Source organism: Rhipicephalus sanguineus, chromosome 2 (genome assembly GCF_013339695.2).
Source record: "Rhipicephalus sanguineus isolate Rsan-2018 chromosome 2, BIME_Rsan_1.4, whole genome shotgun sequence".
NCBI lineage: Eukaryota > Metazoa > Arthropoda > Arachnida > Ixodida > Ixodidae > Rhipicephalus > Rhipicephalus sanguineus.
Window position 1 is genome coordinate 94,590,046 of NC_051177.1, and position 27,541 is coordinate 94,617,586.

A 27,541-nucleotide genomic window follows, 5' to 3' on the forward strand; every position below is an offset into this window, starting at 1 on the left:
GTTCACCTTAAACTCTGATGAATCATCTTCGAAGCATAACGAAAATGGCACCCTTGAAAGGTATAGTAACCAAGAGTTGTCGGCTGTTTATTTTACTTATTTCACGCGAGCTCTGTCACCTTATCCTGGTCTTCGTTTCAGAAGCTTCGATGATGCTCGGCCTCCACATCGGAGTGAAGCAGCGCGTATGTATTGTTTTTCTTTGCAAACATCTCGGTGATTTACAAAGGCCCCAACAGCCATTCTACAATATGGGAAATCCGTTTTTTACTTTGAGGCACAATGATGCAGAAAAGGCAACAAAAAAATTAATAGATGAACAGCGCCTTGACGATCGCACACCAGCACATTGTGGCATTGGTATCATGCAACTTGACAGGTTCTTCTTAGTTCTAATTATCTGATTTACTGAGCAAAAATGGCCAAAATACTAGGAAATATTGTAAAGCCTCTGATATGCCGCACTGTTCAACGTGCGAGTGGGTCCCCACACTTAATTTTCTTTTATAATTGATAAAAAAGCTTTAAAGGAGACCATCACTGGTGCCTCGGTGGTCTTTGTATTCGGAGCACAGAAATGTGGGCTCAGTTTCAATAAGGGTGATATGCAAGGGCTTAGATTTATGGGCCACATTAAAGAAATCCAGGTGGTCAAAATTAATCTCAAGCTTTTCACTGTGGCATCTAATTGCCCACTGTTGCTTTGGAAAGTCAACCCCTTAATCGATCAATGAAATTCTAGTTCTTGTCGAAATAATGGCATTTCTGTGCCTCACTGCTGTTTTAGGAGAGTGATTTGTGAAGAAACCGTATCTTTTGGCGTAAGTATACGCTCCATTGGTCATGCAGTGCGTGCATGACTGAATACTTTTATCGTGGTTGTTAGAGTCATTGCCCTAATACAGAGCTGTAGAAATCGTGCAAACTTGGCTCGATGCGGCAGGATTAAAAGATGCAAGGTCAGATACTACTCTCTTTGCATGTGTTCAGACGCCAATATCAGCTGTGCAGTTTGATTCACTCTACCCTAGCAATATGTACAGCTTACACTAACGATTCTGAGCACATCATATGTTGTGGCGTGTGCATATTTGAAAATTTGGAATATCAAATTAGTGTCATAAATTATTTGGCCTCTTAAGTAGCCGCAGTTTATAGATACAGCTAATTTGCTAATAGTTAGTTAGTATTTTAATACATCAACTGCATTGAAATAAATGCTGTAGTAGTGCAAATTTAAGATAAATTTTGTCCCCACGGGCATAGTATAATAGGCATAAAATGCAAGCAAGCTTTTGTACTTGCCTTTAGGCACATGTTAAAAAGACTAGAGATACATAAAATTCCAAGCATGTGCTCCCACCCAAGCAAGTGCCCCCTTCAATATCGCTGATAATTTCAAATTTCCACGCCGTTCGGAAATCTGCCCAAGTGTTCTTGGTGAGGTTTAGCCTTTCCACAGTTTCCCAGGCCTCCTTAGTATGGCTAGTACAATAATCCTCCTTAGCTTCAGAGTGCCTGGCTTTGAGTGAGTAGGCCAATGTTGTCTCTCCTGTCATGTCGATCGCCATGGTCGTGGAAGCTTCCTTTCCCGGGTACCTGTCCGCATCCACGAATGGGTAGTTCTCGTTCGTGCCATTGTTTTTCAGAATTGCTTTAGTGTTGCATTTCCTCCGGTTCACGCTGTAAATCGGGTGCATGTTTTTTGGTATTGTTTTGGGAACAATTGTGGCTCTAACGTGCGTGTGGCAAATTTCCTTGGAACCCTTCATTCTGTGGTAACCTATATTCAGTTGCTCCACAATTTCTCTGCCTGTCCATGTGCTGGAGAGCTTTTCAAGTTGGGCTATGTGTTGTGCTTCAATTATTTCGTTCAACGTGCTGTGGACCCTCAACTGGAGCATTCTTCTGTTGCTGGTGTATGAGGGGAGGCCTAGGGCCGATTTGTAGGCTTTCCTTATAAGTGCATCTATCTTGTCCTTCTCCACCCTGTTCCATCGGACAAAGGCTACTACATACATCATCTGGCTTATCTCAAAGGCTTTAACCGTGTGAATGTTTCTTTCCTGGATTCCTTTCCTGCTGTTGGCGACTCTGCATTAATCACTGCTGTGACTGCTGTTGAGGCACGCCATCGTCTTATCATTTGCACCTAGGATTCGCATACGTTGCACGATCGGTATCGTCATCCCACTTCTGAAGGTCAGGGTGATTCCTTTGATCTGCAAGTCAGCAGTTCCCTTGGATGGTCTCCCCATCTTCCTGGGGAGGTACAATAACAGCTCGGACTTCTCTGGGGAGCACTGTCGCCCAGTGTTGGCTAGGTAGCTTTCTACTGCCTCGACCGCCTCCTGGAGTCTGGCCTCCACTTGCCCCATGTTGGAGTTCTCAGTAGGTGTGTGCGAATATTCGAAATTTCGAATATTTTTCTAATAGTGTTTGCTATTCGATTCGATTCGCACTGAAATTTTACTATTCGAACTATTCGAACTTCCCAAAGACAAATGCTGTCAATGTCCAATTGAAAGTGACCCCTTCAGATTTTCAATATGCTTCACCTCCTCACAACCCCGTATTGCGGCAAAGCTGCCTTTCAAGGTCCGTTACGGTCGGACTTAGCCAAGAGAGTCAACGTCCGTTTGGAAGTAGTCCCTAGATTTTAAATATGCTTCACCTTATTACACCCCTGTATTGCGGCAAAGCTGCCTTTCAAGCTCCGCTGCGGTCGCAAATGTATCAACTCAAGAAAACGCTGGTTCCAGTATGGAGATGAAAGATGTGGCAGAGTTGGGGGCTCAATTAATGCTGTTTTGGACCTGCAATTTGGACAGGAAGTCCGAAAAATCGGACGCCGAAGCTTTTTAGCCTCCAAAATTTCAGATGTTCTTATATATTGACGTCTACGAGGCAGATTTGGAACTCTGGATTTGAAGGGAGCTCACCCTTGTCCGCCGCATCAGTTGGCCTTCCACAGCAGTTGAAAGAGGAGGAGAGGCTGAGGAAATGGCATCTCTGCCTATCACGTGTAGTGTTGCCGGCAACACTTTGGTTGCACCAAATCATGTACATAAATACAATTCGGCCTCTACATTGCCTCACTCTTGATAAGAAAGACAACTATGAAATATGACCCCACCAGCGCTTCATCAACCTAGCGAAAAGAAACTTTCATGTTGCTATCTCACAAGAACATACTTAGGGATTCTCTGCAACTTTTTCTGTAATTTCACTTCGAATTATTCGAAAAATGTTTGAGAAATATTTGCAAATTATTCGAAATTATTCGATTTGATTCGCACTCAATCTTCATTATTCGAATTTGCTTCGCACCCAAAATTTTGCTATTTGCACAGCTCTAGTTCTCAGTTGTCCGGATCGTAATATCGTCCACACTTGTTGTGCGATTGATTCCTTCAATATTGTTGAGCTTTTCGGGTAGTCCGATCATTATTGTGAAATTTCATGAATGGTAAAATAGGTTGTGAAAGTTCAGTCCTTTTTTCCAGCATGATGAGCACATCTCTAACGTAGCATAGGACACACATGACAATTTTCGGGGTCCCACGAGCTAAAGTGTGGACTTCGAGACCTGTATTCGAAGATGCTCGAGTACATTGTTACAAAGGCAAGCGGCTCCTTGGTGCGCATTTTGGGGCATTCTCTAGCTAACGCTGACCTCCCTTCTTATTCATGTGTGTCGTCTAAACTTGGCTCTCATGTTGTGGATTGCTCGTTTCCCTTTTTTTTTCTTTTATGGTTACTTAAATTGTAAACTTGTAGCACGCTTCTTCGAGGGCACTACACATGATTCGTCACATTCACCATTGCTACAAATCGTTACGCACTTTCCCTGTCCTGTGAAGATTCCTCGCCATCAGTGTCACAAGTATGACTAGCAACTCCGATGAAAACTGATTCCCTTGTGGAAACATTGGCTGTAGCCATGCCTGCAGACAGTTAGCAGCATCATTTGCAGTCTATACTGCAGCATTAGTGGTGCCTATACATGTCCGTGTGTCATCATCACCCAAACACTCTTTCTCCTCTTTTACTGTAGAGTAGCTAGCAGCACACAGGTGGTCTTTTTAAATTTGCCTCTTGGAACTATAGAAAGGAAAGTGTGGTGCATGAATTTCGCCATGCGATGTGTGTTTCTGTCCAGTCATTTTTGTCGTACCTTGTGCCTTAGCATGTTCAATTGCAATTTTTTTTTTCTTTTTTTCGTAGGGCGATCATCCCTCCTGTTCGTTGAAAACGTCCGAAGGATGGAATCAAGACCAGTGTCGCCAGAGAATTATTCGCTGTATGTATTCTCGTGCTTTCTTTTTAAAATTATCTCTTCTGCTGCACCGTTATGTTTCACACGTGTTAGCCAGAGATACCTTTACATTCATAGTGTTATCATTTTTTTTTCTATAAATTTATATTATGGTGAACGCTTCAACTACTAAAGTACATAAACTATCTCTGTCTTTATTTTGCCATGTAAGGCATGGCCAGCAACAGATTGTCATACATTTAAAATGATGTATTTCTTGTAATAGGTTGAGTTGAGTTTGTTCAACCACACGACATGAAAATACACTGTATATGTAGATTGGTGCAAAGGGAACAAATCGGCATTTCACAGCTTGACTGGCCCCTTCACCCAGAGCAATGTGATAGCTACTGCAAATTAAGTTTGGAATAGCCACAAATATTGCACTGCATTCCACGTTACACAATTCCCATTTTGGAATGGTATATTGTAGTCCTTTCTTATTTACTTATTCACGTAATCATAATGGTAGGAGCCATATTGTACTGCTTCCCAAGGGAATGTGTTTACGCTGTCACAAAAGAGGGATGTTGCATTATGAACATTTCCCACTACCAACTGCTACTCGCAGTTTTGTATAGGCAGCATAAGTGTTGCAAGTGCATACTAAAATTCCACTGGCATTTTTATGTAACTCACCAGCCATAATTCACAAGTGCAAAAAGTGCTTTTGCATTACTTCTGTTCTTTCTCTGTTTCTTTGACAGGCAACGATATTTCAACAGTATCGTAAGTGTATCACCTACACGAACAGGTTGGTTGCTTCATAAGTACCATGGCTTGAATACTTTTCTGCTACTAGTATGTAGAGTGCACATGGATTGAAAAGCAACAGTTGGAGCCCAAGGCTCCATGCAGCACTGCTAATAGGCGTTCGCGGAAGTAAGGTGTTGCACTGTAGTACAGCACGAAAGCGAGATTGTTTTGAGTAGAATTACCGCTTCAGGTCATCGGTGAGCGTCTCTGTAGGTCGGCCCAACTCCAGCAGGGCATTGCAAGCCTGGCACGCTTTTCTGTGCTTTGGAATTGACACGCTTGCACGCTCTGCCTGCTGAAACTGGCTGAGATTGCAGTACCCCACTGGAGTGGCAGTGAACTGCAGGCTGGCCAGTCGGTGACTGGACCTGGTAATCCTGCATCAAAAGCATTTTCATCCTTGCTGTGCTACATCTTTTCATGGGCTGCACTGCATGTACCAGCCATGTGTTCCAACTTTTCTGTTTCAATCCAAGATTACTGCACCACATGCGATGCACTTATCTGACCTGTGCTTGCATCTCTTGTCTCCAGATGTTCAAGGCCTCGTCGGAGTCCCACCTCAGAGGTAGCAACACCTTGTGACTTGGTTTTAACCGCAGCTAATACTACTGCTTCTCAGTCAGTTTTGATGAAACCTGATGAGTTTGTGTATATTTGTGTGCTGATTTCAAATATGCAAATATTTTTTTGTATAACGCGTGGTTTTGAAAATACGAAATATTTTATGTGCCTTTTGGGGGAGCAAGATTTTTTTCTAAACTAAGAGAGTTACAAATTAAATCAGCATATCAATAATTTGGAATCGGAACTGTGTGCAGTGCTACAATAATGGATGTTCTAAACCCATTTTAACAAAAGTTATGGTACATTGAACATTCACGAGTAACTTGCTTTCAAGCTGGGATTTCACTCACGAATGTTCAACATACCATAACTTTTATTCTGATCGGCTTAAAACATCAATTTTTTTTTGCGCTGCATACGTTTGATTCCAGATTATTGTGATACACTGATTTAATTTGTAACTCTCTCATTTTAGAAAACATCTTGGTCCCCAAAAGGCATATGAAATATTTTGTATTTTAAGGACTACACACTGTACTTGAAAAATAAATATAAACTTATCAAGTTTCATCAAAATGGATCAGAAATTAAAAAAAAAAAATTTAAGTGCCATGTCCATTAACTGCTGGTGTGAAGCTTTCATGGCAACGTACTGGTAAATGTGAATTTGTTTCCTCACTGACCACAGCATCCTATGTCAATTTTTGGCAGTGGATGGAGACTTCTTAAATCCAATGAATAAACTTGTTCCTCCCTGAAAATGTTGTGCTAGTACTGTTTTAAGGGTGATCACTTGCCCGGGCCCGGGATCATCTTTTCTTGATTTGTGATTTATTCTTGACTTTATTAATTTACTAAGCCTACCTAATGCATGGAACAGTTACTTTTTTGCGAAAAATAACCTGCCGACATGCAGTAGCTGTTCCATTTGCTTAAAGAATACCTAGTTCAGCAGAGAGAAAGGCTTGCTAATTCATGCTGCTGTCCTCTTTGTTTTTTTTTCTTCTCCACAGCCCTGCAGTGATGTCTGATGATTGTGTACAAACATCAAGAGCTCAAGCGGATGAGCCTGAACAATGCGTACCAACTGTTGATTGTTCAGTTGCCAAGGACCCAGACAACAGTGCAGCGTTGAGTCCTCTAAGAAGATTTAGCAAGAGAATAGCCATTAGAGTTTCGTGCAGTGGTGAGACGAGCAACTCTCCTGCAACTGTGGATAAAGACGACAACATCGGCAAACGGCTTGGTGGCAGCAGTGCCAGAAAGAGACGCAAGCTCTCGAATGGTGCCAGAAGCTCCGGTGACGAGGCAAAGTGCTCGGACGTTTCTGAACACAATCAAGGAACACGAACACTCGGTGCCCCCCAAGACCACTGTCAAGCTCCCGCAGTTCAAGAAGACGAGCTTCTAGGGGATCACACGCCTCTCTTCACTTTGCGGAGTAAAAGACCCAGTGCACATATATTGCAGGAAGCAAAAACAAGCAAGCCAGAGAACGAAACCACAGGCATGTGTCAACAGGTAAAGCAGAACATACAGACTGCAGCAGATTCAAAGCAAAAAAGCGAACAAATGGCTCGCGGAAGCAGGAGCGAGCACAAACGGAAACGGCCCCAATCCCAGAGTTCCAGCTCTTCAATATGTTCTCCGAATGGGAAAGGACCTAAGCCAACGCCACTGATCTCTCGGGACCTTTGGACCAGCACAGGTCCAAGGACATCACCGAAATCACGTAGCCATGCCAAAAACAGAGCCCTCTCCAAGTCTGCTCGTGCTCACGAAAATTATAAACGTTTTATGAAAGAGGTGTTTCCCCAACTTGTAAAAGAAAAAAGCCCATGGGCCTGGTCAGGAATTTCCGCCACGTCAGATAGCGCGAAATCCGCGCAAAGTTCTCGCTCGCCCAGGAAAAGCCCACTTGCAGAGACCGCTGAGCCAAAGGTCAGTAGGCCCACTGCTCATCGCGAAGGGGCACCTGTAGGAAAGAGGAGCTTTTGGTATGTGCCGAAAGCCTTGAAATCTCAAGATTCTGCAACTGACAAGAACACTGGGCGAGCAAGTACGAGCGTGTTTAATGGAGCGAGGGTATTCAGGTACAGAACTGGTTTGCTGCAGAAGAGGGCAGAACTTGAAAAACGTCTCGAGAAATCTCAGCACGACGCAGTTTTACCGGAGGTGGGTGAAGAGAGACCTGTGCGTCGCGAAACTCCGAAAAATGGAGCTTCAGAGGAGCCTTGTGAAACGCAAAGGAACGAGTTTCGTACGTCCAAGGCCTCATTGGTGCGCGACTCTCCCATTGAAACCGTCCAGCCAAAGCGCAGTTTCTGGCAAAATTCAGGGAGACGTTTGAACAAACCTGCTTGGCGTGCCAGAAGTCCAGTGGCAGAGTTTGCGAAAGAGAAAACTCCTCCCAAAGTACCTGCAACTAGAAGAGAGCTTTTGAACAAGACTGGTGGAGAGGAAGAGGAGGAGGATGAGGATGCCTGGATTTGGTCTCTCTGGAGGCAAAGGGAGGTTGAACTTGCAAAGGCTGCCGAGATGAGGTCCACAAAGGCCCTTTCAACAACTCGTCCCAGTCGCAAGGTCTCCAAGCTGTCCGCGCTTGACAGTCCTTGCAAGGAACCCCCTAAACCACCTAAAGGTGAGAGTGCATTTTTCGTATAAAGTTTATGGTGGTCAACCATGTTGCTGGCAACAGTCTACTGGTTTTCATTAAGGTTTCGTCAAACAAAAGAAACGAGCCCTCAGAACTCCCTTTCTACAGGCAGAAACATTTTGCACTGCATGACGTTGGAAAGAACCTTCCGCAATCATGAACGCTTTTAACCCTTTCGCTACCGTTGACGAGTATAGTGATGAGATTTCGTAACCAAATGACCAATGACTATAATTATCAACAAAAATTGGTCCCACAGGGAACCAATGCAGACTGTACTTGTCATACTTCTGCTTCTTGATGCTAGATGGCCACACTTGTCCATGTTGGGCCATTTGTGTCTCTGCTTTTCATTTTATTGCCATTTTTCATTGTATTGCCAGGCGGTGAAGCCACCTTCGAATTATATCTTTTATGCATTTAGTGAAATAAAGGAACCCCATTGAATTGAAAGAATGGTACAGTTTTATTCAGGAAAAAAAAGGAACTGAGCAAAAAAACATTTTCGGCAATTTTGGCATGTTTTTTTTTCTTAAAGGGACCGACAACTGATTTTTCTCGACCCAGTATTTTACGGCGCGACAGGAAGCTCACCCTTCGTAGCGTTTGTAGCTGCAGTGGTTTATCCGAAAAGCACGTAGTTATTTTATAAGCAGTATTTTTCGATCTGAAAGGCTCCAAACACGCATGGAGGCTTGCTCCAGCAACGCGGAGAATTAATAGCGATGCCGCGAGCCCTTGTGAAATCTGTTGTTGTTCTGCTTTCGCAGGAGTTACTGCAACTATGCTTAACCACCTTTATTTTGAGCTTTCCAACCATTTTTGAAAATAGCAAGCTGTTACAATGAGACAATGTGGCTTTATACACCTTCCCGGTATTTGTACAGCGTTGTGTGCGCCTGCGCCCAAGGTTGCCTGCGCCTGTGTCATGAATGACTTGTCCCGGCGTCGTTACTCTCTTGATACACGAGCCAAGCCAAGTAATCGAAAACGTAACTGTGCATATGCACGGCCGCACTGAGTAACAGCGCGCGTCATTTCTGAGACGAGGTGTAGGTAGCAAAACTATGTCGCTCCAAAATCTTAGCAACCTGGAAACTGCGTGCACGGTTGCATGAGCACGCTGAAAAGTTGCTCAAGACGCGCTGACGAGCATGGGATCATTACGTCACGCAAAGGCAGCGCCACTTTAATGCATACTACTAACGCAGGCCTATATGTACATTATCATGGAGTAATACCTTTTAATATAAAGAAACTAACAATATTTCAATAATAATAAAATCGTCGACCGCGTACAGCAATCAACGGTCACGTGGCAGTCTTCATCGGATCATTCATGTTTTTGCCGCCAGAGGCGCCACAGGTCATTTTTCGCGACTTTCAATTAAGAAATAAAAATATAAATCCATCTCTCACGAAAAAAACAGGGTTGGTTTGAGTCAGTGCAACGGACAATCTTTACATCAGTGGAGTCAACTCATTTCATATACTGGGCACTTGTCGGTCCCTTTTAATGGTAGCGAAAGGGTTAAATATTTCTTGCGTGTTTGCCATGCTCATTGCGCAAGGTCAGACTGGCTGCACGCTGCTTATGGCACTTTTCTGTGTGAGCAGCAGCTACAAGTGGCACTTAAAGGGACACTAAAGGCAAATAACAATTTATGTCGGAGTGAAAGCTCAATGTATGACAATGTCTAAAGCGGCAATATTATCAGCAGCAGTGCCCTACTTACAGAGAAATTAAGCTAAACTTATCGCACCATGAGCAGTACGTTTTGGAAATTATCCTGATGACGTAAGAGAGTTCGACTACAATTAATCACTCGTAATCAAACTAGCTGCAATAAAAAAAACCTTCCGTGCATCAAGAGACGTAATAAAATGCTGCTTGTTCGTTTCTGTTTGATTCATGGGAAAAAAGAACCTCTTTGGCGTTGCCAAGGTTCCGTTTTCGCCGAACTGCACTTTGCCCGGCGCCCTGTTTCGCTCACGCGGTCATGTCTCGGTGGTAGTTTCGGTATCGCGTACTGCCGCGTGTGTTTTGCGCGCTCGTGAAAGTCTCTGTGCCAAAAAATTCTACAAAATGCCCCATGCATGTGATGTTGCCGGATGCCCGAATGACGCACGCCCCCAGTGCACGCCGCCGCGCAGTAAAGTCGGGCAACGTTGGGCACGGCAGCAGTGACTGGAGAAACACCGCTTTCAGTCGGGTGATTTGAAGTGCGCTAACGTGATTCGGACCACTAAAACGTGATCTTATTTCAAAATAAGCATTTCCTTGGCACAAAAGTAGCACTAAGAGGTTTCTAGAATGTTATTTCAACAATCAATGTCGACTTAATATTTGCCTTTAGTGTCCCTTTAAGAGGAAATTAGTTTGGACAATCACAAAATTTGCCAGTCTGTAGTTGCAAAGCTGCCACACTTGACCTTAGAAGAGGCTCGGTAAGCTATGAAGGGGAGACTAGGGATTGGTGGGCATGTTGCCCTGGCCTTTACACACCTGCTTAGCTTAATGTCATGGATTTTGACAGTTGGCTTGTGCTTGTAGAATTGTTTATGGGACGAAACATGCGTTGCCTTTTTACAGAAAAAAAAAACTCAACAAAGCAAGTTTGTATAATTCCTATGCCTATACAAAGACGCACCAACATGAAGGCTTCAGCACAAAAGGAAACATGGCCCCTGTTTTGCCAAGTGAATGATTATAAAGGCTAGCACGAGTGGTTAAGATGCATGTTTAACCGGGAGGGCAACCCAGATTTTTTTAATTCGATGCTTGTAAAATTTAGAAATGCTTGGGTGTTTCTCCAGCACCCATACACACTTGCACAGGACAACCACTAAACTGGTTTGAAGGATTAATTTGGTGCATATGAAAGAAAGCTGTATTCCACTGACCTTCAGAAATGGTGTTGACTTTAAAACCTCATAGTTATCGCAGATATTCTAAGAAGCTCGAAACGCAAAGTTTACAAATCTGTCTTTGATGTTTCACTTGTGCTGCGTTTAGGACAAACGTGATGTAAAGTCTCCAACTAATTTTCAGAGCCAGATTTCTTGAGCTTGTCAATAGCGTGGACCTGCCTGCAGCGGCGCAGTTCACTCGTGCAACTTGTGGATAATGGCAGTGATCGTTTAAGCTGCCATTACATGAATGTTGCATTATGCAAATAATTTTGATTAACATATTTGTGTTTGTTACAGATTGTTGTTGCTGTGGCTTGATACGAGGGCCTGTTTTCAGCGTCTCTACTACATAAACTTTACAAATTTTTCATTAACTAAGCGTTTGAGCAACGTAACGCTTTTTAATCTTTCATGATATATTTCGCGTATTTTACTTAGACTGTTATATGCTTAAACTGCTGCAACTGAAAAGTGTGCTGAAGGGTAGAGCTTAAGTTGATAGCGTCATTCATTGATTCCATGCTGAATGTGTTGCAAATATATGGAGCGTAAAATGTGTGAAACGTTAGCAATGGGACAACATTGTAAAGTTTAAATAGTGCTTGGGAAGCCTTAGTACAAATGTCCCTTGCTGGTATTCTCTACTAGACACAGAACTAAAAATATTTTTTTTTTGCCTCAGCAGTCTGTGGTGCAGCTTACTTCATGGATGCTATATTGTTTCAGGTGTTCAGCATAAAGTCAACGATGCCGTTGTACAGACAAGTAAGCTGTATTGATTTTTTTTTATATAACTGCAGTATGCTAGATGTGCTTGGATACATAGATGTGATATAAGTAATTCTTACTCCATGATTGCTATATTTTTTTAGGTGGTCTTCAGAATGAGGCAAAGACAAGTAAGCTGCATATTGACAAATGTTTTTGACATAACTGCAATGTGTTTGATGCACATGTAAGCTATAAATCTTGCTTTATGGTTGCTTTTGTTTCAGGCGGCCTTCAACGTGAAGCAAAGGATGCTGCTGTACAGACATGTAAGTTGTACATTAACCTCGTTTGTTTATGTATATACGTTAACTTAAATGTAATGTGTAAAGGTGATTTAAAAAGTGAGTTCAAATGCAGTATCACTGATGCTTTTGATGCTCGAATATTACACAGTCAATACATTGCAGAATGATTGGGTTGATAGAAAGTTATCGCTTGCAATAAGATTGTCATTTGCCTGGTTTTTTTTTTCTATTTTGAAGGAATTCATTTACTGAAAGATAAAGCATCCTGTTTAGTTGCATGCTCAAACTGACAAGTATAGATGCACATGCGTTTTCCGACCTTGCGCACGTGTCCCTAGATTGACTTAACCTACGAAGCAATGTTCTGTAAAGCACATTTTTTCAATTTTGTGAGGGGCATGTACAACTCCATTTCCTTCAAATTATCCAGCTTATTAGAATGCTTAATACCTGCTGCCTGGTTCAGAGTTACAGCATTCTTTTATAGCTCTCTCTCTCTCGTATTCTTTTGTACCAGACTGTGCTTCTTAAAGGGGTCATGAAGCACCCCTTGGGCTTGTTGAAAAAACACAACCTGCGGAAAGCTGACACGGCTATGAACTGCTCTGCCAAATATTACAGTCGTGCGCGCCGCGTAATGGCCACAAGCGGAGCGCGAAGTTGCCGTTTCCCCAGGCACCCTCTTTTCAAACAGAGGCCGGTTCTCACTCTCGTCGGTGGGCGGGGCGTCTGTCCGCTGTACGTCGCAAGAGACATAGCATATTATTGGCCGATAGCCGACGTAAATCGAGAGCGGCGTTCGGATCAGATGCGCTTCTTGCCGCGGGGTGCCGCCACTTGCCGGCGCCGCACTCCTCAGTACAAGGTAGCCGCACTCGCGCAAGCGAATCACAGCGGGAGAGCGATCGCGTTTCATGACGCGCGCTGGCGTAACTTCTTTCCCCCATGCCATCCCTCCCTGTCTAGCTTCCAGTGCGCTCGTCGGCACGAGAAAAGAGAGAAAGCGCTGGGAGCGTGCGCCAAACCCCCGTAACTCCGCTGATTCTTGACGGATTCGAGAAATTTTTGCGGCAATCGATTCGGGAGGCAGTACACTCCGATACTGAGGCCATTAGATCATTACTTGGAAAAGTGGTTCATGACCCCTTTAAAGGCCTCTTTGCCAGGTTCCGGCGTTTGAAACGGACAATCGCAATGCCTCGGATCTATCGGTTCACGATCATGTCTGCAAAGCATGATGCGCTCTCCCTTTTGAGTTGAGCTCGCTTATAGTCTGAGAGAGCGGAAAGCCCCCCGCAAACGTACCCATGTTTGTGAGCATGGCCCGTGAATAATTTTTCATCCAGTGTGCCGCAGCTGGAAGAACGCGGCTAAGCAAAATGTGAAGAGAACAAGAATTTGAAATGGTGCTCTCCGCATGATCGTGACCTCCAGCATTTGGGAGAACCTAGGGGTGGGATAACCCATTGTGCTGCTTCCGTATGTTAAATCCAATATCCTAAATTTTTTTGTCTATTGATTTTGTAAGCATACTTAACGTGTGCTAATTAAATAAATCTGACTGTTATCTGTATAAATGTATGTACTATAAGTGATCCAAACGAGCAATGCTGCCTGCATTGTTATTGTACCATTCCCTATATACTCGCTGACCTTAATTCTGAAACTACTGCACTGAGTATTGCTTTTTGCTACATCTAAACTAGAACCACACTTCAATTATATATGCAGATAACAATGCTGCACCTTTTTCTGAAGGCACATTGCTGTCACCTTGTTCAGTTATTGTTTGGTTAGATGAAGTGTTTTTCTGTAATTCACTGTATCAATTCACTTGCAAGATTAACTGAGTCTTTTTGGACTCTTTACAGGAGCACTTTGCTGCTGTGCTTGACCTGCAATTTTAACAAGTGGTGTTTCTTGCAGCATTTGTGTGCATGATCGGAAGGAACATAACGTTGGATAGAACAGCCAGGAAGCGCTTGCGTGGAGGTGAGTGATGCCAGTTTCTCCTACTGTTTGACTTTCTCATAGCTGTCAAATTTTCTTTGACCAGAGAGAAGTATGAATTATCTGGCGAGGACATATTTCAGGATCAAAATAATTTATGCCTTATAATTATGTGGAGACACTAGTGAGAACCCTCATTCGAGGTCAATTTAACCATCTAATTAATTACGTTATCGGAACGTTGTTGTGTGTGCTGGTTCATGTTATGCAAAATGGTAACAATGAAACACAGCGCAAAGGAACAGGACAGGAAAGAGCGTCTTTGCTGTTCTTGTTTCTTTACCCTGTGTAAAATGGTAACAACATAACACAATAATCAACAAGTCTACAGTGAAACCTCGGTGATACGATCACAGCTCATACGAATTTCGGGATGATACGAATTTTTCGTTGGTCCCGGCCAAGGCCCATTGGCCTGCAATGTAATGGAGTACGGTTGCTGCGAACCGATTTTCACCCAGCGACGTTTGATACGAACGTACGCTACCGCCCAGGTACGAAGAGGTGCTGTACGCGCTGCCGCGGAAGTCAGTCAGTCAGTCAATAAACTTTATTTATAAATTGTCCTGAGGAGCCGATTCCCCTCAAGAGGGAGGGTCGGCTGCGGGCCGCACCCACGTGGGGACAGGAAGAGCGAGCCCCTCCGCCAAATTGCGGGCCCTTTGGACAGCCCGGATTTGGACCTCCCGGTCCGAGCTGGTGATTGCCGTCCTCTAGGCGTCCTCTGTGCTGAGATTCTCGCAATCGCGCAGCGCCGTGCATTGCCAGAGCATGTGGGCTAACGTGCATCATCTCTCGTCGCAATGAGGGCAGTGCGGCTTTATGCTGTCAATAAATTTGCTGTACACTAAAGGCGACGGGTAAGTACCCGTTCGGAAGACGCGCCAAGCACGTGCGAGCGCGGGAACGCCGGCGTGAGCATGCGCGCTGTACCGCCAAATCGTCAGAATCACGGTGTAAGAAAAACACTTTTCTTACGGTCAGAATAAACCTTCAGAGACGCGTGACGGTCTCCGAGATTGTGTGCGTGAATCTTTGAGGCTCTTATGTGCCTCCGTACCCTTCGCGTTTAGAATACAGATAACTTTACCGCCATGCTTTCTTTTTATAACCCGTCGACGTGGCTGCTGTTGTTGTACTGTGTTTACACGTGCCTGCCTCGTGCATGAGACATCCTATGAAAGGTGGACCAGAACCGAAAGAAGGCGAGGATGGTCTTGGAGAAGGTGCCAGGCCTCACAACATCAACATGCGCCACCGTTGAGGTCGCACTTGTGCGGGCACGGCCGTGACTCTCCCAAAAAACATCCGCAACACCTCCGCGATAACAATATCATAGCACAGGACCGTGGTTCTGTAATTTTGTGGCCTTGATTCATCGCGTCAAAGCGCTTATTTCGTTACTTTCGCTGCAGTACTCTGGTCTCATGCAAAAGAACATACTAAAATTTCGAAGGGGCTACTGCCGTTGTGCGCCTGGTTCATTAATTAAATACGCGTGTACCGGCTGTATCTTTACGAGTGATGCTATGACTGCCGAAGTCTAAGAACTTGACTGACAATCATTGAGGGTTCTTCCTGACGTTGCTGTGGCCCTGAAAAGAATAAATGAAAATGTGCGCCAGCTTTCTTTGGTCGCATGCTAATTTTTCATGCTTTCTGGTGATACGAATTTCGGATGATACGAATATTTTTGGTGGTCCCGTGAGATTCGTATCACCGAGGTTTCACTGGAAGGTATGCCTATGGATGTATGCTGTTCACATCATGCTGCTCAGCGCCCCCTTTAGATCTAGCAACATTGTCTTGAATTGTGACAGCACACAGTGTATGATAAACTAGGTTTTAGAAAACTGCTTGTAGATGGGCCAGGTGGTACATACTGAGCATGAAAAAACAACGCGCCAAGACGGAACAACGCAAAGAACACATACATTGTGCTGGTAAGGACAGCTCTGTGTATGTATGAATCTAATTCGAATCGAATAGTGCCGAATAGTGGCCAAAAATATCAAATAATATATATTTACACAAAATGTGTACCGCCAGTTACGGCAAGACAAAGGAAATATCGGGGATGCTACAGCGTGCCGACAGCTTCATTACGCATTTGTTCGGGAGTGGTTTTTGTTTCAGCTTTTATGGGCACGCAGGCATGTTGATAGAAGAGCTGCCATTCCAGTCAGCAGCACCACTTCTAACCTCCTAACAGAGGGGTGTACAGTAGCTAGTCTTTCTTTTCCCCTGTGGTCGCGTAACATGGCCCAACTGACAACTGTAACGTTGTGCGTCATCGCCATGGGTGCTCCGGGCCCAAAAGTCCTCGGGCGCCCGTTCACAGCAACGTTTAACTGCGAGCCGGAACGATGGGAGTTTCTGAATTAGTGGTGCGGTGCGGCAGTGGCGACTGCCCAGCGTGAATGAATTTTTACATGCAAAGCCAATCACAGAGGGTTTCGCAAGCCAGTCAGGTCGTTTTACGGCGCTTGCGGCATGTGCGACCGAACTACTCCAGAAGTCCGTGCCTTTGTTTCGGGGTCAAAGTTGTGAAGGACTGGACAGTTTCCTCATGTGTTTTTCTGCGTGTGGAAATGACATAATCTCCTCTAAGATCAACATGCACTCTTTTGAACCAGGATGTCAGTGAAAGTTTAACGAACGGCGACATTAGCATTAGTTTTAGCCACTCTACCCTAACCAAGTTGCACCATTGGCCTTTGTCGCATTTTAGATATTCGTCTTGTCGAATTATTTGAAACTTCGAATACTAGCTATTCGAAAGTCTCGTCAAATTATTAGATTAGGAACTATTCGATTCGAAACTCTGATATTGGCACAGGCCTACTTCTTTTCGTTGTCCCGTCTTGGCGCGCCGTTTTTGGCGCCGTAATTGTCCGCCGCCGCCGGTGTCCGAAACCAGTATCGCTCGAAATAAGAAAAAAAAAATGAAATAAGAAAAAAATTCCAGGATGGAACAAGGTTCGAACCTGGGCCCTCTGCGTGGGAGCCCAGTATTCAACCTCAGAGCCATGTCGGTGCTTGAAACTGCTTTGCAAAAAGGTCCTATGCAGGCTTCATGTCGGGAAGGAACCACATTGGCATATGCAATATAGCGTGGTAGAAGAGTAAAATAAGCACCAAGAGTCGCACAGCGCGAATTCTGTAACCAGGCATCGCACAATGCGAATTGCGCAACGAGTAGGTTGAATGCTTCCAACCCATTACAAAGGGCTCTGCCATAATTCTTCATCGTCATCGGGCACAGCATCAACAAAGTGCGCATAATGCCTTACATGCGTTTAGCAGGTACCAACGCTCTCCGTAGAATGACTAAAAATGGCACAGTGCCTGCTGCCCTACTTCTAAAAAATTACAATGATTTATAGCGTAGTGGGTTCCTCGCAAGTGCACTTGTATTGGTTGCCAAGGAAGCCCATAAGCGCATGATCCATTTCCTCGGGGTCTCAGTAAAGTTCTTCACCCCCCCACCCCGTCTCTCCCACGTCAACGTATGTTATACAGCATGACGGGAGAGGGAAATAGCGACCGGGCGTCACCCAATGCAAATTACATAATTGGTGGGCCGTTTAAAGATTCCAACCCATTACAAAGGTCTGAGCCATAATTCTTCATCGTCATCAGTCGTCGCGTCAACAAAGTGCACATAATGCCTTACAGACGTGTAGCTGGTGCCTCGCTTCTCCGCAGAATGACTAATAATGGCTTAGTAGGTGCTTCCCAACTTCACAAAAATTGTGATTTATGGCGTAGTGGGTACCTTTCTAGTGTACTTGTATTGTAGCCCCAAGAGAGCTTACAACGGGATCTAGAAACGCCGCTCTTCCAGCTTTCGCTGTGACTGTGCTGCGGTTTCAGCGCAGGCCTGGCGTTTTTTCATGCTTAAGTGTTGGAATTTCTGTCCAAATTTTCTTTGACTACCTTGTCCTGATATGAGAGAACTTATTGGTTAACTGCTCACTCTTTAAAAGCTCGCGTGCTACAGGACTCCATCTGGCAAAAGGAGTTTCACACTTGCCGTCATGGCCACGAGCGGCGATGACTAACACTCCCAGGCTTCATGCACATAAATACTCGATAGTGTGGACGAGTGGACAACTGCCACCGTAGCTCAATTGGCAAGAGCATCGGGCGCGTAATCTGAAGGTTGCAGGTTTGGTCCCTGCTGACGGCAAGTTAACTTTTTGTCTACTCTACTTTCTTCACATCTATATCACAATTACTACAATATACTTAAAACGGTACAATTAACGTCCCCTGTACCTTCCTTGGCTTCATTATCTGCTGGTTTTCATTAAGCTTGTGTCAAACAAACAAACGGGCTCTCAGAATTCCCCTCCTTGTCCTGATAGTGGTAAGGCGAGACACCTACGTCAAGCCACTCGCCTTAAAGCAAATGTAGCTTCCTGCCTTCAGTGAAAAAGCATCATAAATGCTATTTGGTGTCAGCTAAGGAATCGTGGTATGCCTCAGTAACGTGCAGCTCTGCTCTTAATTAGCAATGGTAAAGTGTATGCTCTTGCCACTTCTGTCCAGCTGTTGTTGCGAGCGGTGAAGAATTCCACTGTTTAACTGGGAAACAAGTGAAACAGCTGCTGCTTCTTTCATTTAACTCCCTTTCTTTCTTTCTTTCTTCCTTTTTTTTTTTAGTAACATGAGTGCAACTTTTGTGCAGCATTTCACACCACGGAGGAGGAACTGCAGTTCATGGACATGCCTCTTGAACAAGCCGGTGGTGTTTCCGGTATCACCTTTGGCAACTATTTTTCTACCCGCACGGCTACCATGGGTGTGATGAGACTAGGCCCAAATAGTGAAAAGCCATTGTCTGCCAACAATGACAATGATATGGTTAGTACCGCAGCACATGTAACTTTCTATCGTTACTGACCATCGAATTTTCTGGTCTACTGCAACGTTTATGGATAAAGAGTCTTTTGTTCCGCAATAATACACGTGTAATCATCTGTCGTATCGTGTGAGATGTGGAATGAGAACCTATTTAATAAAGTAGTCAATTTTGCAGCCACGAAAATATTATTTTTGCTGAACCACGCAGATTGAGTTACGAGGTGCCCAAGGCACAGAGCACTGAAGATTATACCCGTGTACTAGGCATATGCAAATAGTAAATTTTAGGTTCGAATGGAATTCCAAGCAAATTATGGTTAAATCATTTCAAATCGAATTTGAATAGTATATATCACACTGAAAATGAGCATATTTGTCATGACCCAACTAAAATGCACAGTACTTTTTTTAAATTGAAACAAGGCACATGCAAATGTCACGCTTTTTGGTTCAAAGAGAAGTGAAAGCATCTTTGAATAGTAGTAGGATTTTATTTTCGGTTGAATGCAAGTGATAACCTGTAAAATATCCTATGCTTTAAAATTTACTATCCTTAGGGCATGTAAGCCAGTATAACAAGCTTTTAAACTTAAAAAATGATGAATCAATGTCAGCGTAATATGTTCATTTAACCTTAAAGTGGGGCTTCGCGGCAGTGCGTATTTTCCCTGGATGGGTGTATTCATGGTATAGCATCCCTCCACTGCAGTGAAACCACCTTTACAGGGGGTTGCATGCGGTTTATATATGTATATTCGAAATTCTGAAGTATTCCAAATGAGCGAATAAATTCGTTTCGAAGATAATTCGAATACTGTAATATTCGTTGGAAGATTTGAAGTGCTCGAATATTTGCATATGCCTACCGTGTACAACCATAGGTCGGCAGAAAAATTGGTGCTCACTCCTACTCGCCCAAAAAATGCGCTTCGCTCTGAGGGCTCACTCGGGCTCGACAACCTCAACCGGACTTGCCCGGACTCAGACTCTCTAAACATTTTCTCATCCAGACTCGCTCGCCAACACATTACTCAGCCGGACACGCTCAGACTCGCACTCGCAGCTTGACCAGAGTCTGAGTGAGCCTGAGGGAGCAGACTCACGGGTCCGTTAGCATCAAATCAGTTTTCTCGATCTTGGTGTCAATGCTCTTTAATGCCAATATCTCACATAATCGGTGTTCTACGATACATCTTTTGATCTTGTACCTTCAAATACGAGCTATCAGTAGTTTGATTCCAGTAAGTACATGTTTATGAAATACGTGACTCAAATAAGATATCTTTATCAAGAACTTCCAGTAAAGGAGTTTGCGGACAGAAGTCATGGCACCACCTCCCTCCCCCTTGCTCACACCTCTGATCAATGAATGTTGAGCTTGTGCGTGAACGCTAGTGCATTAAGATATGTGTGAATAGACTTGAGCATAAACATAAGCCAGTATAAGGCTGATAACAATGCTGTAGATCACTTGGGGCTCACTCAGCCTCAGACTTGCCAATATTTTCCTTAACTTGACCCACTTGAACTCGGACTCGCTACAATTTTTCCTCAAGCGGACTCACTCGGACTCAAGCTCTCCAAAATATTACTCACCTGGACTCACTCAGACTAGCGGCCCGATCAGAGTCCGAGTGAGCTTGCCAACCTATGCATACGTTTGTGAGCCCTTTTTAATTAAAAGCAACATGTTCTGTTTACTACGTTAGGGTGTTGTTTGCAGGCGGTAAACTGTTGCTTGCAAATATTTCGGAGGCGTGTTATGCCATGCTTCCTGTACGAACTGTGTCTACTCATGTGCTTTGTAAGGCATTCGTTGGTTTTATCTGTTCTTTTCAGTTTCTCTACGCTCTTGATAACGGAATGAACATAACAACATTAGGAGGCACTTGGATGATTCTCCGAAAAGGATCAACTTTCTACGTCTGCAGGGGTTTGTCAAAATTATTTATGGCTTATTTCATTGTCTGTACTTTTTTCATTCCTCAGTGCCTTTGAATCGCAAGTGCATGCTTTTTCTTTCTTTTTTAAATTCAGGAAATAATTTTATCTGTGATGTCCCTGCTTCTTGAAGGGCACCCAAGTTGAATATATTGTACTGTGCTCGCAAATCTTTTACACAAGACTTAAAAAAGAAGGACGGGGTTTAGAAACAGCACTTAAAGGCAAACTCTGGCGATTTTTCGAGGTCTATGGATCTCGGTGAAATTCGCTGGGTACGTTCTTTTGCACGTTTCCGTCATTTATGCCAAATTACAGGCTTGAGACATGCGCAGATTGTTTGCAAATGAATTTTAAAGATTGTCTGCAAACGCCCTCCTGGCTTCCCACAATTATTGGCAACATTGCGTCTGTGACGTCAGTATTGGCAAGGCGGCGGAAGTGATGCAGCTGAGGGCACCGCTAACTTCGGCGCTTAGACCGCTACAGCGAGCGTCTGCTGTGCACAAGGCGACAGACAGCCTTGGTTTGGCCGGCGCTTCGCTGGTCGTGCCGGCTATCACAGTTTTCATACTCCGCGCCGGTGTGACCGGCATGCCTTGCACGACTTCCGGTTCATTCGTAACAACGTCTACGTCACACGTTGACAGTACACTCGGTTGGGTTTTGGTTTCGGTGTTGCGCTTTTTTGCTTATTTAAAATTATTCTCCAATTTGCTGAGCATTTCTGCTATCGGGCCCGTAACAGGAGCGTCTCAGGAACATAAAAGCACCATTACTTTGACATGGCCAAAAAATCGCCGGAGTTGGCCTTTAATCGACATAATAAACTAGGTAATTGAATGTTGGTCTTCAGCATTTCTTCTGGGACATGACAAGCTCTAAGGCATTCACTGCAGTATTCCTAGATCATCTCTCTTTACTGAAGGGCGAAAAAAGTTCATACTGTTTTGCATCATTTGAGGAGGTAGTCTCAAACCTGAAATGAGGTGAGGCAAATGGTGCATTGTTTAGCTGCTTAAAGTTCTTTGACATTACTTTCTGAACATCTTTCAGTCAAAAGCTGCATTGACCAGCAGAACATTCGCACTGTCTGGATTATTTTTTTCAGCTCTCTAACTGTGGCCTTTGAGCTTGTGAAATTGTATACCTTTAACATCTGTTGGTGTGCGTGTCATTAACAAAAAAAAAATACCGCTGATCCCATGCACTGTGGGAATCGATGTAATGCGAAGCAGCCGGCAAGGAGCTGCTACATCGCCTTGTTCGTCTTTGAGGCAAATGAAGTCATTCATACCATGGCATCTAGTTCACTATATATCACATGTTTGCCGTGCATGCATGCATGTCCAATCCGGTATATACCATGCTAATGAAATGTATATTCTGGAATATACAATGCATGACCTGTCATTTATGTTCATCACGCACTCGTGTCGTGCCATACCAGTTTTGGTATATATCCAGTTAACAAAACGGCCGGAAGGGCACTATGAGCGTGGCATGTAAATCATGTCGTACATGACATGCATGTCATAGTTTTCATGTTGCCACCTCTCATTTGCGTTCGTCATACAGCCGCGTCACGCAATGCCAATTTTGATGTATATCAAGGGAGTGAACCGGCAGCGATCGGACAATGAGCGTGGCATGTGAATCGTGCCATAAATTATATGCATATCATGATTTTCAAGTTACCACCTGTCATTTATGCTTACTATACAGTCACATCGAACAATGCCAGTTTTGGTGTATATCAAGCGAGCTAAACAGCTGCGAGTGCGCCGTGAGCGTGACATGTATATCATGTCGCACATGACTTGCATATCATGATTTTCATGCTACCACCTCCGATTTACGTTCATCATGCAGTCTCGTCACGCAATACCAATTTTGATGTATATCAAGTGAGCCAAATGGCCGCGATGGCACCATGAGCGTGGCGTGTATATCATATCGTACATGACTTGCATGTCATGATTTTCACGTTACCACCTCTGATTTACGTTGATCATGCAGTTTCGTTGCGCAATGCCAATTTTGGTGTATATCAAGCAAGCGAAGTGGCCGCGAGGGCACCATGAGCGTGGCATGTAAATCACGTCGTACATGACATGCATGTCATGATTTTCACGTTACCACTTCTGATTTGCATTAGTCATACAGTCTCGTCGCGCGATACCAATTTTGGTGTATATCTAGCTAGCCAAATGACCGCGAGGGCACCATGAGCGGGGCATGAAGATCATGAGATGCATGTCATGTACGACATGATTTGCATGTTACCATATGTCAGTTTTGTATGTCATACAGAAATGTTTACCAGTTTTGGTATGGATCCATTCATTTAAACGGCCGCGAGCGCCCCGGCACCATGTAGTCAATCGTGCTGTACATGACATGCGTGTCATGATTTGAACTTAAGGATCTGTCATTTTGTTATACACTCTTGTCACACCGTACCAATTTTGGTATATATCAAATTAACGAGACGGCCACAAGAGCCCCAAGACCGTGGCATGTAAATCATGCTGTTCATGACATGCATGTCATGATTTTCGTGTTATGACATGTCATTTATGTTCGTAGTATGGTCATGTTATGTCATACCAATTTTGGTATACATCTCACTAACGAAACGGCCAGGAGAGCACAAAGTCATAGGCGGCTAGATAGATAAATAGATACGCTCAAACTCTCGGAAGTTCGCTAAGAAATGCTTCGCATTTAATAGCAGTGCAATACTACACACTGCTGTGGTCCAGTGGGTAGGCACCCACTTCAGCCGAGAGACAAGCATTTCAAATAGCACCCCGAGCAGGAGTCTAGACTTCTATAGGCACCCGGCGGCCGTTGTAAGGCGCCAGCTACGCCTCTCCCGAAAAGCGCCCCAAGCGGCGGCAGGGACAGCACTGGCATGTGAAGCAGACGACGCGGAGCAGGCTCTGCTACTTTCAGCACGTATTCGAAGAGAAGCGCGGCGTTTCTTTTTGAGCAATTCGAAGCTGTGGCATATTCTCTTTGCCGAGAGGCAAAGAGAAGCGGTAGCAACAGTGTTCTTTGAACAATGCACGAAGTGTTCGACTCTCGGACATGTGTTCAGACAACGGGGCCCGTCGTCGGGCTTCAGCCAGATTCCCGCGCAGTCATTTGCGGTCGTGGACGCGTTTAATGGCCGCCAACTCATCTAGAAGGAATGACACGGTGTCCCTTTCATGTCCACACCGATGAGCACTGTCGGAACATCAAACGAGTCAGCTTCTTTGCGTGGTGCAGTGCTTGTAGGCGTTTGTTTTCGTTCGGAGGCGGACCAGAGGGGGCACGATGCCTCCTCCCTTTCGGGACCGCAAATGAGGCAGGCCCGATTGGCAACACGATGTAAAATAAGCATCTTTGCATTTTAACTGCCGAACTCGCTGTTCCTCATTATTGTCTGGAAGCCCCCGGCGCGAAGGCAAGTCCTGACAGCGCAAGTTCACCCATGACGCTGCCAGTTTTTTTGCGCAAGTTTCAAAGACTTGACCAGCTGGCGTACGCGTTTTCGTGCGTCTGCTCTAGAGAAGGGTCTCCGCTTGCACGAAGCAGGTCACGTGCACGACAGCACAGAATATAAAGGCGACAACGAGTGCGAATAGCGTTGCAAGTGCGCCCCGCAGACGAAGCTTAACGGGATAAGCTACGATGTGGAGCTAGATGTAAGTAGCACCATTTCTATTTTTTTAAATGCGAAGCATTTCTTAGCGAACCCCAGGCACTTTGAGCGTTTCTATCTAGGTATCTGTTTATCTAGCCGCCTACGTCTGGGTGCTCTCGTGATCGCCTCCTTAACTTGGTGTAGACCAAAATTGGCATGGGAGGGTAAGCGGATTTGACGAATATGACTGTCCGCTCATGACAAGGTGAAAATCCTGTCGCGTACGTCGTCAAACCTTTTCCTCCAGACACGTGTCGCACATACCCGTTTACCACGGGCATCGGTGTACGGGTATGCGCCACAGGTGATTGACAGTTTATATCTACCCAGGTACGGCGAGAACAGACATTGGTAATTTTTTTTAATTTTGAGAGTTTGCCCAATGGCATACATAGTTAAATATACAGATAGAGGCCGGCTTCCGCTATATACATCAACAATGCTCTATGGTGGCGCCCATAGAGCCACAAATCATAATCCGGTGGTCTTGTCGGATGAAGGCCCACTGTTCTCAGGTAGCGCCGCCGTATCTGATTAAAATGCGAGAGCGTTAAGAAAAACCGACAACGTCAGCGTTGACCCGACGAACGCAGAGAATAAAAATTAAGATCCCAGCAGGAATCGAACCCAATGGTTCTGCGCGGCAGTCAGGTATTCAAAGAGCCACGCCAGGTCTAGAACCTGCTTTGGAAAAACACCCTATGCAGGCGTAATGTCGGTGCAACGTCAGTTGTGGTTGTGGTGCTGGCTATCTAATTTTATAACAAAGCAATGAACACTACATATGTACTCCTATGATACAGCCGTCATGTCAGGTTAACGTCTGTGGTGCCAGTGTTTGCTCTGCTTTTATAGCAGTGTGATAAACGGTACATTTGTATTCCTATATGATACAGCAAGCTAAATTCAAGCGTTTCTCGACCCCGGAGGAATACGCAAACGAAAGTTACGTATGATGTTCACATAATCGCACCGTAAAGTGCACTTCACTGCGAAAATACTGACGTATGTGCTGTAACGTGGGTGCTGACGTTATGTCAGGCCATAAGTTACCCTTTGAACGCCAGTGTAGTCGACGTGCCTGGTAAGACCACGATGTGTACACAACTACTGCACTTACAAAAACACGTCGATCCACCTCGTAACGCTTGGCTCAACACAAAAAAAAAATGCAGCATAAAACTACTCCCTGACTGCTTCGCATGAAAGCGATTCCCACAAGGCATGGAATCTGCCGAATATTTAATACCTTGTTATTCTGTCTACACGTTAACATTGTCTCCCAACATTTGAAAAGGATACCCTACGTCTCCTATTCGATTTTCGGCTTTCTTTACGCAATGCTTGGTCGATCGCACTTGCTGTTCCTTCGGTGTACATCGTGCAAACTCCTGTTCCCGTTTTGCTTTCCTTTTCTTTTCGATGCTTCGCCGATTCTAATATTTCAACAGCTATCCTCAGTCTATGTATTTCATGTAGCTTGACGCAACGAGGGCCGTCGTTAGCAGCCGGTGCGCGAACAAGGCCGTCGGTGACGGCGATTGCAGACGGGAACCGATGGAACTGGATCTACTCCCCAGCTTTATCCATGTTTGCATAGCTGTTTGTGCAGCCTACAGCGCAGCCTGTCTGCTCGGGCTTGGTTCCCGGGGCATTTGGGCAGCACAGGACACAAGCGACGAGAGCACAATGAAGCGCAGCCAACATCCAGCACCGCGTCCCCGCAGCAAGCGCCTGCTCCTTTCTGGCACTCACATTCCATTAGTTCCGCGCCTCCACCGAAAGAGGCGCCACCAGTCCTAACTCGCCCCACGCCCGGTGCCTATAGTTGCCTATCTTGGTAGGCTATTGCAGAGGTTTCTATGATTTATGCACAAGAAGCATGACACTTAAGCTTATAGTCACCTCTACAGAGGATGGGCTGCAGTGGAGTACAAAGGGAACGGAATATCGTATAAATGTGTAGCACAGGGCAGTCCACATTAGGTAAATATAGCAAAAGGTATTGCCTACTACAGTGTATAATGAAGACCTCTATATTTAGCCTGAACACGATGTGTGGTTAAGATTTGATTTGTGTCCTCTACCATTGCTCGAAGTGGCCCGCACCGTGCACTTTCTGAAAGATGCGTTGCTTTATACAAGTTTTTAAATAATTCTTATATGTGTAGTGGGTACCATATGGGTACCACTTGCTCTTAAATAGAAGCAGCCACATAAAGGTCATCTGTTGGTAATGAGGATTTACCTGGAAGTCTTCCATTTATAACGGAATAAACAAAAAGAAACCTTTTTTTTTTCTTTCTTCGCAGGCTTGCCTTTTACACTGAGGAACCTCGGCCTGACGACTTGCAAGGTCCTTTATGTACTCACAGAGCCATGCGAGGCTGATTCAGTGGAATGAACTTTTCTGGGCAGGTTATGGAAATCTAAACGCCATGACTGCTTGCAAAAAAAAATGTGCCCTTTTTTTCTTATTTTTTGCTACTTCCGCGATTTTATCCAGGAATGAAAACTGTTGGCAACTTCTAGATACATTATTCTTGGTGTCACAAGGTTTTTTCACTTTTAATTTTTAGCTTCGACAAACTTGTACGTACGTACAACGACATGTTTTGTTTAACGTCACAAGCCAAGTGTACAAATATTTAAATTGCATACCATGCATGTACATACTTTTCACTGTACAATGTTCCTCAATGTTGCATGTTTTACTAGTGTGTTTCAAGTCGGTGTTTGTCGTACCATGTCTTACATATGGTGCCACACTTGTTACCGTGAAATAAAAGTATTTTTAAAAT

At 44.4% G+C, this 27,541-nt stretch overlaps 1 protein-coding gene across 1 annotated transcript; it reads left to right on the top strand.

Moving 5' to 3' along the window:
* On the top strand, positions 1-27,541 carry LOC119383412 (uncharacterized). Its single transcript, XM_037651524.2, has 13 exons — positions 1-60; positions 142-185; positions 4,228-4,303; positions 5,026-5,072; positions 5,609-5,642; positions 6,655-8,282; positions 11,937-11,975; positions 12,083-12,109; positions 12,206-12,247; positions 14,153-14,218; positions 18,930-19,105; positions 20,945-21,038; positions 27,053-27,541. Exons 3-13 carry the CDS (start codon positions 4,266-4,268, stop codon positions 27,142-27,144), a joined length of 2,283 nt encoding a protein of 760 aa, XP_037507452.2. The 5' UTR covers positions 1-60; positions 142-185; positions 4,228-4,265; the 3' UTR covers positions 27,145-27,541.

What these genes read in the sequence shown, in the direction of transcription:
- LOC119383412 (XM_037651524.2), top strand. Translation starts at nt 4,266, where the DNA reads ATGGAATCAAGACCAGTGTCGCCAGAGAATTATTCGCT. An exon ending in ACCCCCTAAACCACCTAAAG is followed by an intron (nt 8,283 to 11,936) that starts GTGAGAGTGCAT and finishes ATATTGTTTCAG; the next exon opens with GTGTTCAGCATAAAGTCAAC. An exon ending in CAGGAAGCGCTTGCGTGGAG is followed by an intron (nt 14,219 to 18,929) that starts GTGAGTGATGCC and finishes ACTTTTGTGCAG; the next exon opens with CATTTCACACCACGGAGGAG.